The sequence below is a fragment of the Nuphar pumila genome, chromosome 7 (assembly GCF_984573655.1).
Source record: "Nuphar pumila chromosome 7, dmNupPumi1.hap1.1, whole genome shotgun sequence".
Classification (NCBI taxonomy): domain Eukaryota; kingdom Viridiplantae; phylum Streptophyta; class Magnoliopsida; order Nymphaeales; family Nymphaeaceae; genus Nuphar; species Nuphar pumila.
This window is the reverse complement of record NC_143255.1, coordinates 15,215,760-15,231,851: the sequence shown is the minus strand read 5'-3', so window position 1 is coordinate 15,231,851 and position 16,092 is coordinate 15,215,760. Positions and strand designations below refer to the sequence as shown.

Here is a 16,092-nt window from a genome sequence, read left to right as displayed (position 1 = left end):
GGGAAAGCACCATTTGCATACCAGTTTATACTTGGCGAAGGTATATCTGAACATGGCAGCGAAGTGCATGAAGAAATGGGTGAATGACAAGCATCAACCTGTAGAGTTCAACATTGAAGATAAGGTGTTGATGAAACTCTATCCCGAGTTTACTATTATCTTTTGGGGTAACCACTAAGGCCTCATTCGCAAATATGACTGTCACTTCACCATCACGAAGCGCATTGAGAACTTATCTTGTAAGTTGGATTTGTCAACAGACTTTCAGATGCATCCAATCTTTCATGTGTCTAACCTGAAATTGTTCTATGAAGATGAAGGAGATCCACAACGAAGCACATCTCAATATGCTCTGATCTCGCAATGCACACCTTCAACATCTAACATCCCAATTAGAGAACCAGAAGTCATACTCAACCCCTCCAACAATTATCTAGGTAAGGTGAAGAAGTACCTGGTGCAGTAAAAATGTTTATTAGAGAGTGAAGATACTTGGGAGAAGCAGTCAGCATATGAAAGCACCATCAACTTGTGAAGGAGTACCACTCACGATTGTCATCAAAGACGATGCCAACTTAGGCGGGGGAGAGTGTTTCAGACTGCTAAGCTTTTTACTTTTGTTGCTTGATGTAATTACTAAGAACCCCCGGGTACAAGGTAATTTTGGGGTCCCTCTGAACTCATTAACTTGCTAATAGAAATCTTTGTTTTTTTGCCTTCTATGCTCTTTTGTCTCCCAACTCTTTTTATGTGATTTTGTGTGCACGTGATTGTATCATTGCGCTAGCACGCTTGACGAATGATGTTTAGCTCAATTTTCGTTGTGCACTTGAAAGGCCTTTCCAGTGTTAGGGTACACCAGGGCACGAGGGCCATGGCTTTTAGCTGTTACAGTGGTTACTTGAAAAATATATATCTTTTGGTATGTGTAGCTCAGTCTAAGCTTAACCAACCCAAGCTTGATCTTTATCTAGCTTGAACATGCATTTGAACTCAGCCCAAGCTCAAGCCCGGTAATAAGAGTACCAAGCATTTGAGCTCAGGTTCTGCGCAACTCGTATGTAGGCCTACAAACAACCAAACAAACTAGTTTTCCATGGGCCACACTGTGACAAGGACCATGACATGTTTATCCCTCAAGGGTGAACCTATTATATTTGCACATGCACCAGAGACCATAAATTCTAGTGTCTTAATATGGTGGTATGTGGCAGCGAGCCTGAGAAGGTGCTGACCCTTTCATCCCAGGTTTAACTCTCAACGGGTATGAGGATGCCTTTTACTGGTGGGTTCCTTAAGGGCTTCGGTGTCACCAAATTCAGCGGGGAACTTCGCCATAAAAAAATGGTGGTATATGGGACCAACTACCCTCACAATCAAGAAAAAAATTACAGATGACTTGGGGGCAGAAGAACCAGAACATGCATGCAATAGTGTCTTCCACAATAACACCACTTAAATTTTCTAGAGATGGGTATCGCACATGAACAGCGAGCATTAGATGGTGCCATTCACAAGTTTAATTCATCCTTTAATGTGGTCCCTGCAATAGCTGAAGCTGACAATTACCTTGTGCAGGTGGAATGGAGTTAGATCCAGATGGGTTTTGCAGTCATTCTTTAAGCCACTAATCTATTTCACAAACTTACAGAGCACAGCCAATTGATGAGGACAATGCAGATCCATTTGGGCAGAGATTTGCTTGCAAATATTGATAAGGCCTAACATCATGTCCTCCTTAGGGTTGCATGAAGAAAATATCTAATCTATAAGCTTCAAAGTTACATCAGTCTATCCATTTTAGAGATAGAAGCATGTTTAACTAACCTCTACGGGGTCGTCCAGTTGGTCAGGGTGAGCATGGGGATATCCGAAGGCCCTGGACATCACGAATTCAGTACCTCTTAAGATCAAACCCATGACAGGTACGGAGAACCACTATGGGGTTGGTCCACTCCCAGAGCATACCATTATAAGATGGGGTGAGTTCCTACTTCCTCGGCACAGGAATGAAAAAAGAAAGGGCAGAAGCCAGTTAAGATGGCAAGAGTAAGAAATCTGCACCTGATATGGCACACAAGGAGCACTAGAAACAGAAAAAAAAATTGAAAGCATGTGTCAACATACACCACCAAAGGCCCAGTGGTCTAGCGATCTGAGTTTAAACTATGATTACAAAACCATGGGATTTAGTCCATGAACCAGAGGGTTGCCCACGCTCAGGTGGCAGCTAAAATCCTAGACTGCTGCTGCTTGCAAGTATATAACCCCCATGGCCTCCAATCACTGGATGCCTACATACTCTGTGAGTGGCCAGAGAACACGGACAATAAAAAAACAACTTTCAAGAGGACATCCTGATCCAGAAGGAAAAGTAGACTTTAGTCGAAGAAATAAATTAGATTGCCTTCATTTTATTTTCTGATGGAAAATTACATTCTCATGTTGTCCTGTTAAATTTATTGTGCAGATCAATACAACTCTCCATATGCTTCTCCAAAATCAGAATATGACCCTTGTCGTCATGCTTCTGTAGATCACTGTACACATCAGCAACATACTGAAATGACCTTCCATAAAAGTGAACCGCACATGCTGCCTTGAAAGTTAGAAGCTGAAGATCACCTGTAGGGGATTCTAAAACTCAGTCTCTCAAATCATTTATAGGAGTTTCAAGAAATATAATCAACAAGCATATATTCATACAAGTGTAAACAGTTTGGGCAATCTATGGTTGGTTTGCATATGTATGTGGTGGCCCTATGATATGAAACAGTCAACAGCAACAGATCAGAAAACCAGGTGAACCAAAAATTATCATCATCCATCCTCAAGAAAGGTGGCATGCATAATGCATCTAATATCCAAACTCTCTGATCAGAGCGAACATCACAAATCCATGAATAAAGAATAAATACAACAGCAAATTCCCATGCGTGTAGCAGCTGAACATGATGTCCACCAACTGGGGATGAACACAACCAGTAGCTCAGGTTGGTGCTCAGTCGCCCCAAGAAACACAAAAATCAACTCAGCTGGTGCTCCTTTGACTCCTAATTCGAGTCTGTCACCTTACATCATGAACGCAAATTTATATATATATATATATATATATATATATATATATATATATATATATATATTCTAAGCTGCCACAAGTACGGGTGCAGGTACAGAGGGTACAACACGGCAATTTCAAAAAATGTGGGTATGGAGACACAGCTATATATATAGTCACTAGAATATGAAAACTAATGTGAACCACAATTTTTATGAATTTTTTATTCTTTTATCTTGAATCTAACCATCCGGATGTGATCTACATACTTGGTTTCATACGAACACACTTGTGAATCATCCGATTTTGATGCATAAATGAATTTTTTTAAGGCTTTTAAATCAATGACTCATATTCTTCATAAATATTCAAGCATTCAAAAATCATATTTTTTCATAAAAAATACATAATCCAATGGTTGATTCCTAGCAAATTCATCATACCAAGCACATCCACATGGTTGGATTTACAAGAAAAGTGCAGGAAATGCCCACATTTTCAGTTCTTATATTTTGGTTCTCATATTATAGTGATTATATATATATATATATATATATATATATATATATATATATATATATATATATATATATATATATATATATATATATTACAAGATATTTCACATAATACAAATTTCAGAGAATCAAATTTTAACGACAATAAATTAATTTAACATGTAACAATAAACAAGATTAGTTTATACTCAAAATTCAATGACAAGTAAGAATGAAGGGGGGGTAGGGTTTATCGGGGTCAAGGTGGGGACCAAAATGGCCCCGCCCTTTGACCCAGGTCAAAATACACAAAAAATGCGTGATTTGAATTGCATTGGGTCAGGTCAGGGTTAGACCTGACCCAACAGGTACCCGTACCTGTGTCGGCAGGTGCATTGACGTGTCTATGTTACATAGATTCTAAGCTATGTCACGTGCTTATGTGACAGGACAATTACCTGTGTCGACACCGGTATAGGTATGGGAGACACACCCAGTATGTATGTTCTGGATAGTCAGATCAGACCCAGAAACAAGCAAAAAATTTCTTTTATTTATAATCTTCACAAGAACCCTCAGCGGTGAAAGAAAAAGAAGGGGAGAAGAAGGAAGAAGAGGATAAAAAGGTAGTGTAGAGAGAGAGAGAGAGGTGCATATATGACCTCAAAGGTCAAGATGAAACAACTAAATTATATAAACAAGGATTTCTGGTTTTTTCGTTGAAACTAAGGGAACTTCCAAATCAAAAAAAGCTTCTACCTCATGTATATAAAAAGAAACAATGAAAGAACCCATTTAAACCCTACAAGCACGAGCTTTCAAGCTCTGGATTCCACCTGGATCTAGTATGGATCCACCAGGATAAACCCAAAATTTTGTGCATGCCAACATCATACATGAAATAGGGGGAGTTGACCTATCATGAAGGGACAAGTGTGTCTAAGGGAGGCCCTGAGCTGGGCCAACACAAACTATACTGGAATTTAATTAAGACATGGCCAGCAACTGAAAAGAAAATAAAAACAAACGATAAAGAAACTGCCAAAACAAGCTGGCATAACATAAAAAACAAAAGCAACATTGGATGAACCTGCTTGTTTCTCGGCAAGATATGTTTTGCAGCAGAAGTGACGAGTAGACCACCATCGCCATCTAAGTTTCCAAACTGTTTTCTGCTCCTTCGCTGAAAATATTTTTGGCAAAGCATTTGTCAACACAAACGAAGATAACCTTGCGCTACTTTCACTCTGTCTTGTGGAGAGCTGATCCTCTTCAGATCGAAAATGTTCGGTTTGAACTTTTAAAAGAAGCATAGCAAGCTCTTGCCACACGTAGGATGTGCCACATGTAGCATCCAAATGTAAAGCTATCATTTCAATTAGCTTCTCCATAGCATAATTCCCTAGAAAAAGGTCAAGAGAAACACTTGCTTAGTGTCCTTTTTTCAAAATGCAGATATATTTTCTTAGTTGATCTGACAACAAATATTTTACTAATTTCATCATCATGACATTCGCACCCTTGAACAGAGAATCCATGTAACAAAGGCAGGCGACATGAAGTTGTGTGTGAAAATACTATATGAAACATGAAAAAAGAACTTGGAAAAATAAAGTTTTATTGTGTATGATGCATCATGCATGTTGCTACAATCACATGCAATCAGATGGGACTGAATTAGCATAGGCAGATTTAGAAGTGATAATACACACCTAAACAGACAGCAGATTATAATCAATAACTATAAACACCTTGTTGAAAAAAAAAACTTCACAATGATAAATACCTTGCATGTATTTTCACTGATAAATGTAACGACGTTGCATTAATTTAAAACTCAGTTCAGACTGACAAACAGCTAGCATACACATAACTTCTATTCATGATGATCTAAGAGAATTACGACATGGGACAAGCATCACTGTGTTTCTGATCAAAATAACAAGATTACATAGCTATCAAGTATCAACTGTCACAATCGAGAATACTTATGAAAACAGTGCTGCTATTTTGATTAGCCATGAGGGTACAGAAAGACCCTTTCTAGGAATGATTAGAGGCAAGCAATATATATACATGCATGGTTCATGCAGCTTGTGATCCATCACAACCATGTCTACAGTTTGTAAACTTGCATAGAGTTGCTCAATCTAATTAACATAATAGAATAGTCATATCAACCACAATGGCTCCACACTCATGGCTAGGGGGACCGGCTTGTACATCTCAAGTTGAAGAGACATCACAAGTTCAATACCCACAGGGTGTGTCCCTTGCTGCAAGGGTGAAGCTGAGAGGCTCCACTCTGTGAGCAAGGTGTCCCTTGAGGTTTTACAAGGACACCCAGAAACAGGGCTCTGTAAATGATAGTACCTACCAGGGACCAGAAACTATCCAAGAAGAAAGTCATATATATATATATATATTGATTTTCAAAAATGGTAATAAACCATCAAAGAAATAGGGGAATCTAAAAGACAAACCAGCAATCTTTCAGCAAAATAAAATATGCTGTAAAGAACACAACAAAGGATGTGTTTATTGTTCCCCACTTCCACTAAAACTAAGCATGAATCACATTTTCATCATAGGAAGTTTGATAACCTAGAGGGAAAGTATTTGCTACCCTCGCGGGTAAGGAACCCAAACTGATAGGGAGAGATTGTTTTGACAAAATATGACTCCATGGATGTGTCAGCATGGTCAAAATAGTAGGAATCAACCCTTCGATCATATTTTTCAATGTAAAACAACAATCCTTGAGGCCAAAAATTTGGTACATTATAGGTCATTATGTTTTTAACCCCAGGAAAATCTGACATACACCTAGGAATTCCTAGGGCTGGTTTCTACTAAACCAAACATGTAGATCACATCTGGAGAGTCAATGTGAACAAAAAAAGTTATAATTTTCCAATAGGGAGATCCTTACCCACAAGGATAGCAAGCATTGAAACAAACCTAGATACACCACTCAAAACAAGAATTTATTATTTCAGCTCCTAATGTATTTAGGTAAAAACTAATCCTTTTGACCTCCTCATCTATAGAGGAAAAAAGAGGAAAAAATATAAACAAAGAATCCAACTCATAAATGTAAATGGATGATCTCTCTCTATGTCTCTCATGTGTGTTGCATTCCTTAAAAACACTCAATACCTTTGATACCCAAAAAAGAAAACTAACAAAAAATGTTTGCAACTCACTATTAACATTCTGAAAAAGCAAACCAAATTTGCACTATACAGCTCCTGCTTACTAAGTGTTCTATAGGTTAGACCCCATAGATATAGCCCTATTTTAACAGGTTGCCTAGCAATATTTAGAGTTAAAACTTCTCAAAGGTTATGCACAGAGAGATTCCTCAATACTGAAACCTCACAGAAGATGGAGTTACATGATAGGGACTAGAGTCGAGATCCTCAAGTAGAGTCTAATGTGTGTGTGCACACACACACACAGTATATATAAAGAAACCACTATTAGTTTGAGGGAACTGAACAGCAGGAAAATGATTCCAGGGCGATGCCGACTAGTCAAAATAACAAGTAAATAGGCCTGTCATGGGAAAACATAGACCATGCTATGACAGGTTTGGCAGCTGAAAGATGCATTTTACTTTGCATTCATACATACCATCCTCGAAACAAAGCAACCACCTGTTGGATAAGAAATCTAGAGGTGCTAACCCAATGATTCATACATCCAGAGTAACAACAAAAGAAATAGAAAAATAAAGGAAAGAAACACAACGAACAAAGAATGTTATAGAAACAGCTAAATAAAACTTAAACCAGATAATCTTGAAGCGCTTTCTCAAAACGATATTACGAATAGACCCAAACCAGATTTGTGCATTTTGATCAGGTGGATTAATGAATTTCTCGATGTTGGATCCTTCCTGAGAGCATCCTCATGACAAGCAGAAAGTAGCATGAAATTTTTGCTATGAAGACGCCCTAGCAGATGGGCCCTTAACCTGCGAAGTTGCCAAGATAAGTGTTAGAATAGAGGTAATATCAAGAAAGGTTTTACTGATCCATATACTAGATAGACAAAGCGCATGAAAATGTATAAAAAGATATGACCAGAATGCACTGAACCTCATTAAAACAATAAAAAACTCAATTGTTAAAATAATAGCAATCTCACACCATCTGTGTATAAGACTACTCAAAGCAAAGTGAATGCTTGCTAATAAAATGACCATACAGGCACCACAAACTTTTAGCATTACATGAAGACGTGAATTACAATGTCTTCTGAAATATTAGTTGCAGAAGCAAAAATGACCTTTAAAATTGAACAGTGCAAAGAAAATATTGCAAAAAATATGTGAGCTACAAAGCTTAGAAAGTGGCCTCTAAGCAGCCGCTAATGGAAAAAAATATATACTGATGAACAAGTGTTTTCTTTATAAAAATGGTTTGATACCAAGTATAACCAAACATTAACAGAAAAGAAATATACTGATGAACAAGTGTTTTCTTTATAAAAATGGATTGATACAAAGTATATTTCACACTATGTCACAGGGACTCGGCTAGCAGGGTGCCGCACCCGCGTCGACGCGACTCGACGCGGGTCCGGCACCGGGTGTGGTCAACCCGACCCTGGGTGCGTTGACCGCACCCAGGGTCATTTTGGTCCATCTTTTTGTTTTTTTTAATTTTGCCCTATGAAATGGGCTGCGGATGGTCCTTTTTTTTTTGTTTTTTTTTTTACATTTTTGCCCCTGCCGCACCCCCGCACCCGCACCCATGTGACATAGATTTCACATATGCAAAACAATGTTCTGATATTCCTTGGCAATATATGATAATAGTACAAACCACCGCCGTGATTATGATGCCTTCCCTTAGAGAAAGGATTGATTATCATTGACTGTATCAAAATCTGAAAAGAAAAAATCCCACCCTCATGCAACAACCTCTAGAAGATATAAGTAAATGCAGCAACATTCATCTTCTAATTTGATAAAAAAGGCAAAAAGCAAAATGTTCCTAACATGACCTCGAGGGAATTGAATGCTCTGAATTAAGAGATAATTTCTTCAACTCCTCTAATGCATCTTCAACTTGACCACCGAGCAGCAGTAACTGGCAAAAAAGGGCAAACATACATCAAGCACAAACTATTTTCTATAAAGAATAACAAAACAAAGCACACAATATACCTAGGAAACATCCACGGGGTAGAGAAGAAGAGATGGCTTGAGATTAAGACACTAAATTTTTGCAAATCAACTTGCTTTGTGCTTTAAAGAAAAAATACACTTAAAATACAACATAAAATTTAGACAATACTGAAACTGTTTATAGGGAGGCCTCAGATATCACCATGAACAAGAGTAGGGTATAAAGCTTCAATACAACCCAACAGAAAAAGAGGAGCTCGTGACTCTAGCAAGGACTGCAATTAGGATACATACGCATCAACATGAACAAGAGTAGGACATAAAGATTTACTATAATCCAACAAAAAAGGGAGTTCATGGCACTTGCAAGGACCACACCTATTACAAAAAGCAGGTTCTTCAGTGGTTTAACCTTTTGGGCTAGCAGTCCTTGAATAAGAGGGGAAGGCTATTAAAAGACTGCAACTGGACATGAAAGCAAATTATCTAGTGAATTGACCTTTTGAATGGGCAAGTTGTCCCACATGAACATAAACTCTTTCCATCACTTGACCCTTTGAATGAGCAACACTGTACCACATAAAACTCTCTCTCAATCTAACCTTATGGATGTGTTAAGAATAGTTTGTATGCTCCGAATCATACTTTAGATCGTACTTTTTCGAAATAAAATCATGAATGTTTGAGTCAATAGATTTTAGCACATTGTGGGCCATTAATTTTTTATGGCTATTGCAATGATTTGTGTTTCCTATTAAACAAACCATGTAGATCATAACCAAAAGTTGTTTCTTGACCATCCTATCATTTAATTGCGTGCTGGGCACAACAAAACATGGAACTTGTAGAAGTTTCGATGAGATGCACAGAAACCGAGGCAGAGAGAGAGAGAGAAACGACAGTGAAATGAGAAAACTCGTTAACCTTGATTAGGGATTCTCTCTATGTTAAATAGAGAGAGGCTAATATAAAAAATTACATACAAGTCCCTCATTAAGCAAGAAATATCAAATAACCTACTTTTAAGAAATCTTAAACTTAAAAACCTCTTAATCTCAACACTCCCCCTCAAGCTGGAGCATAGATATCGATCATGCTCAGCTTCAGACTTTAGATATTTGGTAGTGATATGACCAGCTTGAACCATATCTCTTACATAGTGGCAATCAACCTCAATATGCTTTGTCCTCTCATGAAAGGCAGGATTGTTCGCTATATATGTGGCAGCCTTGTTATCACACATCATGGTCATAGGAGAGGAAACCTTCACCTGAAGATCATTCAGAACCGTACGAACCCACATTAATTCAACAGTTGTTTGGGCCATAGCCCTATATTCTGATTCTGCACTCGACCTAGCAACCACATTTTGCTTCTTACTTCTCCATGAAATTAGGTTATCTCCCAAAAACACACAGAATCCTGTGATAGATTTTCTATCCACTACAAATCCTGCATAGTCAGCATCAGAGTAAGCCACTATCTCCAGAGTTCCACCTTTCTTGAATAATAACCATTTTCCAAGAGAGGATTTTAAATACCTGAGAATCATTATAGCTACATTCCAGTGTACCTCAGTTGGTTTGTCCATAAATTTGCTAACTTTGCTTACTGCTAATGCAATATGAGGCTTGGTCACAGTTATATAAAGTAGCTTCCCTACTAGTGAGCGATAGCTTTTGCTGTCAACGGGTTTCGACCCTTCTTCAAACAACTGAACTTTATGGTCCATGGGTATATTAGCTGGTTTAGCTCCTAGCATTCCAGTTTCCTTTAATAAGTCAAGAACATACTTCCTTTGGGACAAAAGCATCCCTTCACGACTCCTGGCAACTTCTATATACAAAAAATATCTAAGTGAGCCAAGGTCTTTTGTAACAAATTATTTTTGAAGATGAGCCTTTGTGGCTTCAATATCTTTCACATCATCTACTGTAATAATGATGTCATCCACATGTACCACCATAACAACTATACCTGAGTTGGTTTTCTTGATAAATAATATATGGTCTGCCGCTGACCTATTAAAACCAAAACTTGACATCACTTCAAACAACTTTTGAAACCACGCGGGTGGACTTTGTTTCAAGCCATATATCGCCTTTCTCAATCTACACACCTTCTGACACTCCCCCTCAACCTCGAATCCAAAGGTTGTTGCATGTAAACTTGTCTCAGATAGATCCCCATATAGAAATGCATTTTTCACATCTAATTGACACAAACTCCAACCATGATGAAAAGCTACTAAGAGAACAAGGCGAATGGTGCTCATCCGTGCAACAGGAGAAAAGGTTTCAAAGAAATCAATACCATAAGTCTGAGTATACCCTTTTGCTACTAATCTAACCTTGTACCTTTCAATAGAACCATCTGATTTGTACTTTATTGTATAGACCCATTTGCATCCAACAATGTCAGCATCCACTGAGGAATCAACTAGATCCCATGTATGCTGAGACAATAAAGCATCAATTTCTTCTTGCATAGCCAGCTTCCACCTGTTATCTAGTTCTGCTTGTTGATAGTTCAGAGGAATAGTTTCAGCAGATAAGGCTGAAATAAATGTTTTCATCTGATTTCCAATTCTGACATCGGACACAAAATGAGATATAGGATATAAGGTACATTGTCGAGTCCCCTTTAGTAGAGCGATTGGCCTGTTATCATCATCATGAAGATCACTGTTGTCAGTAGTACTTACCTCAGGAGAAGAAGAAGATGAAGGCACCGGAGGAGATGGAGCTCTACGCACATATACCAATGGAGGATTATTAAATCGTGAAGAGGATGAAGTTTGGTTTGGTAATGAGGGCACAAACTCCAAAGGAAAAGGAGGTATAGGTAATGGAAAAGACTCAGCTGGATCAACTTGTATCTGAGAACCAGTGCTACAGTAATATGGAATGGATTCCAAGAAAGATACATCCGCACTGACATACTATACCAATGGAGGATTATTAAATCGTGAAGAGGATGAAGTTTGGTTTGGTAATGAGGGCACAAACTCCAAAGGAAAAGGAGGTATAGGTAATGGAAAAGACTCAGCTGGATCAACTTGTATCTGAGAACCAGTGCTACAGTAATATGGAATGGATTCCAAGAAAGATACATCCGCACTGACATACTCTCGGCGAGAAGATGGATCATAACATCGATATCCCTTTTGGTTTTCTGGATAACCTATAAATATGCATTTTATAGCTTGAGCATCTAGTTTATCACAGTCAGGGCCAAGTTTGTGTACAACGCAAAAACATCCAAATATTAAAGGTGAGAAAGAGAAGAGTGGGGCATTAGGTTTTAGGATATGTACTGGAATTTGATCTCCCACAGACGATGAAGGCATGTGGTTGATCAGATAACAAGCAGTGATAATCGCATCACCCCAATATACCGCAGGAACATTGGATTGCATCATAAGGGTTCGTGCGACATCAAGCAGGTCCCTATGTTTTCGCTCAGCCACACCATTTTGTTGAGATGAATAGGCACACATAGTTTGGGATTGAATGTCATGATCTTAGTAAAATTGTAACAGGGCTTTTGATTTAAACTCAAGAGCATTATCAGTGCGAACAATCTTGACAACAGATTCAAACTAAGTTTTTATTTCAAGAATTATGGATTTGATAATACTTGAAACTTCTGATCTTTCTTTTATTAAGAACACCCACGACAACTTAGAAAAGTCATCAACAATAACAAGATAATATCGACGCTGAGTCCTAGTAGGAATCTTACTAGGACACCATACATCTGCATGAAGAAGTTCAAAAACTTTATGACTGGACTGACTCTGACTCGAAGGAAACGAACTTCGATGATGCTTGCCCAACTGACATGCTTCACACTGCAATGATGTAGTAAAAGGAATTTGAGAAAAGACATAACGAAGCTTTGACAATGAAGGATGACCAAGACGACGATGCCACTGAACATGACTGAAATAGTGGTCCACTGCAGCATACACATTATTCATAGCCTCCATCAATCTTCTTCCCCGTCAATAAATCTTGAAAATGGCAACCCATCGGATCAAATATCACTCTACAGTTTAGTTCCTTGGTAAGACAACTAACAAAGAGTAAACTTTGTAGAAATTTTGGAGCATGCAGAACATTTTTCAACTGTAAGGAGGAAAATATAGAAACATTTCCCTGACCAACAACTGGTGAGGAACTCCCATCGGCTAATGAGACTCCTCGATGAACATTAATATCTTTTAGATCTGAAAAGAAAAACAAATTTCCACACAAATGTCTGGATGCACCAGAGTCGATAATCCACTTACTATCATTCCCTGTAGAGTAGGCAACACCAGCTACAGGAAAGGAGGAGCTCGAAGGGCGAAGAACTATCAGCTCATCATATTTTGCTCGACTGAGGGTGATATTGTCGCTTGCAGAGATATTATCATGTGCATTTGTTACCTCTAGTGTAGTAACATTTGCTTTTGGAGCATTTGACTTTGATGAAGAAAAAGTAGGTCGGCCATGCTTATCCCACCAGCGATCTTTTAAATGTCCAGATTTTCCACAGAATGTACATTGAAGTTTTCCTCTGCCTCCTATACCTCTGCCACGACCTCATCCTCTGATATTCTGAATATTTCCACGCCCATAACCAGATGAGATAACGAGAGCAGATGACTGGAACACATAATGAGATTGGAGAAGAGAGATCGCAAGTCTACTCAGACGATTGTATGCACCAGCAAGAGTAGGTAAATCAGATCCAGTCAGCATTTGGACTTTTGCAACAGAAAAATCTGAAGATAAACCAGTGAGAAACCGAGCAACCATAGTCTGTTCTTGATGATCCTTGTGTTTCGAACAACAAAGAGGTTTGTGAGCATTGAGTCTTTCAAACGCAGCTTTGACGGAGGCATAGTATTGGGCCAAGGTCTGATCTCCCTGCTGTAAATTATATATTTCCTGTTCGACTTGCAAGATACGACTCACATTAGTCTCTTGTGAGTACGTATCTCGAAGATTGTCCCACATCTGTTTGGCTGTATTATAGTAAATTAGACCATCTGCAATATGAGGTTCGACACTATTCATGATCCATGACATAACAATGTCATCTTCGTCCCAAGTAATATATTTTCCCACCTTTTCATGTGGTTCAGTTTCCAACAAAATATGTTTTCTACGATGTCCAAATACCGACATCATAAACGTTTTGGACCACCTGGCATAGTTTGTTTCATTCAATCTCACAGAAGAACCATACGCAAAGGGATTTGCAAATGCCTTATATTCCCCAATATTCTCATTTTTGGGATCAAATTTCGAAACGTCACCCATAATGAATGAGAGATATTTGATGCTAATACAGATAGTCTTGTGTCAGTCAATTTCCACGACCTCTCAAAGTTGTTCAACCCACATCAGGGATAAAATCATGTCAGCAAAGAAAACCAATGTATTTCACCCTCATATGATAACCTCTTTCACAACTACACAGGGTTATTTAACCCAAAACAGAGATCAGATCAGATCTGGCAATGAGATCCAAAAAAAAAAAACTAAACCACGTCGAACTCGGCATCCAGGTTCACGACCACAGGTAATAAAAAAAACAGCACAGGAAATGAGCTCTGAAAAGAACAGAACCACGTCGAACTCGGCACCCAGATTCACGACCAAAGATAATATGAGCACACAAAAAAAATAGAAATCACAACAGCTGCTCCCAAACACAAAAATCACGACAGCCAAAAAAAACACAGCATTTACGACAAGAGAACAACTTTCACATCCAGATCCAAAACTGCCAACAAAAAAAACTTTTGTTTCTTCTGCGCACCATTCAAAACTGCCATATCCCGATCCTGATGACACGCAGTCATCGTGTCCCTTAGATCTGATGACAGATCGGTGTCATAACCTTAGTCAGACACCAGATCTGTTATCAGATCTATGCAAAGAAAAATTAAATGTGCACACCTGTTTCCAACCCTTTTTGTTTGTTTGTTTTCGCCTTTTGTTGGTGTAGATCGATCACGCTCCCGAGATCTACCGCTCTGATACCATGTAGAAGTTCCGATGAGATGCACAGAAACCGAGGCAGAGAGAGAGACGACAGTGAAATGAGAAAACTCGTTAACCTTGATTAGGGCTTCTCTCTATGTTAAATAGAGAGAGGCTAATATAAAAAATTACATACAAGTCCCTCATTAAGCAAGAAATATCAAATAACCTACTTTTAAGAAATCTTAAACTTAAAAACCTCTTAATCACAACAGAACTCACTTACCTTATATATATATATATAGAGAGAGAGAGAGAGAGTAGCCCATAACAGTGGACGAGCAAATCGTCCACTGTTATTGGACACATATCCGCCACTGATCGGGTTTTGAATGAGCAAATCGTCCAGAAACACTATATGGGGGTCTGGACCTGCACAAAGGTCCAAAGCCTTCACATGGCTTGTTTACCTTGAAAAGGTTCCTAACAACAAGCCTTAGGAGGATTGGTCTTTGTCAATCCAGAAAGTGCACACCTTGTGTCAAACAGGAAGAAACCATGAGACTTGTTTTGGTCTTATCGAGTTTTCCAGCACATCTCAGATCCGGTCATTGACCCAGTTTGCAGTTTCTTGTTTGTGAGATAGCTCATTTGAGAAACATATAATAGATCTAGCACACTGAGATGCAGTAGAGATTGGAGCTTTATGTAGTGATGGTTGCTTATAACATGGTGTACTATTCGAAGGGGAGGAACAAATGGATGTTCAGGGAATGCAACTTGGACACTGACTACGTTTACAAGCTTATTACAACATATGTATGTTATGTGCTTTTGTGAAACGAGAGAAGTCTGATTTAACGTGGGTTAAATCGAAATGTGGTTCCAAGTTCACTGTCACGTTATCCGAACTGGGTTGACATCTTGTCATCCATTATCTCTTCCTGATTGTATTCTATCATTTCTCTTTGCAATACTTTTTCCTTAAGGAAAACACATACTCTAGAGCAGCTCCCCTTCCCTTATTTATGCTCAAATATACATTCAGAAAATTCCTCCACATTTCATTAGCAATAAAAAGCAGACCACATTTTTCTTTATTAGTGGAAACATCAGATATCATAGCAAAAATATTTAACATTACCCATGTGCAGATCATTTGTGCAGCAGTGGCACATCTGAAAATAAGATACTATCTACAAATTGCAGAATGGTCCAGGGAGAAACCTAGAAGATAACACCTTTTTCATAGAGCAACCTTTATATGCAATATTGAAAAGGAAAAATAGACTTTAATAACCACTCTCCCAACAAAAAGAGGGCCAGCTATGTATTAGTCCCCTTCCCAACAATAAGCACTCTATCCAACCAGTTGATAATCACAGAGATTAAGGCCATGGAAATTAACTCCCTCATCATGCT

The 16,092-nt window shown here is 38.5% G+C and overlaps 1 protein-coding gene across 1 annotated transcript in view; it reads right to left on the bottom strand.

Moving 5' to 3' along the window:
* Positions 1 to 2,380: 2,380 nt before the first annotated feature.
* LOC149831243 (TAF RNA polymerase I subunit A) overlaps positions 2,381 to 16,092 on the bottom strand; it is a 63,444-nt gene continuing 49,732 nt past the window's right edge. The window contains exons 8-11 of the mRNA XM_090013765.1: positions 8,569 to 8,654; positions 7,401 to 7,534; positions 4,646 to 4,957; positions 2,381 to 2,625 (exon numbers count right to left, since the gene is read on the bottom strand). Coding sequence (XP_089869891.1) covers positions 2,441 to 2,625; positions 4,646 to 4,957; positions 7,401 to 7,534; positions 8,569 to 8,654 — 717 coding nt within the window. The 3' untranslated portion in view covers positions 2,381 to 2,440. The remainder of the gene's footprint in view (positions 2,626 to 4,645; positions 4,958 to 7,400; positions 7,535 to 8,568; positions 8,655 to 16,092) is intronic.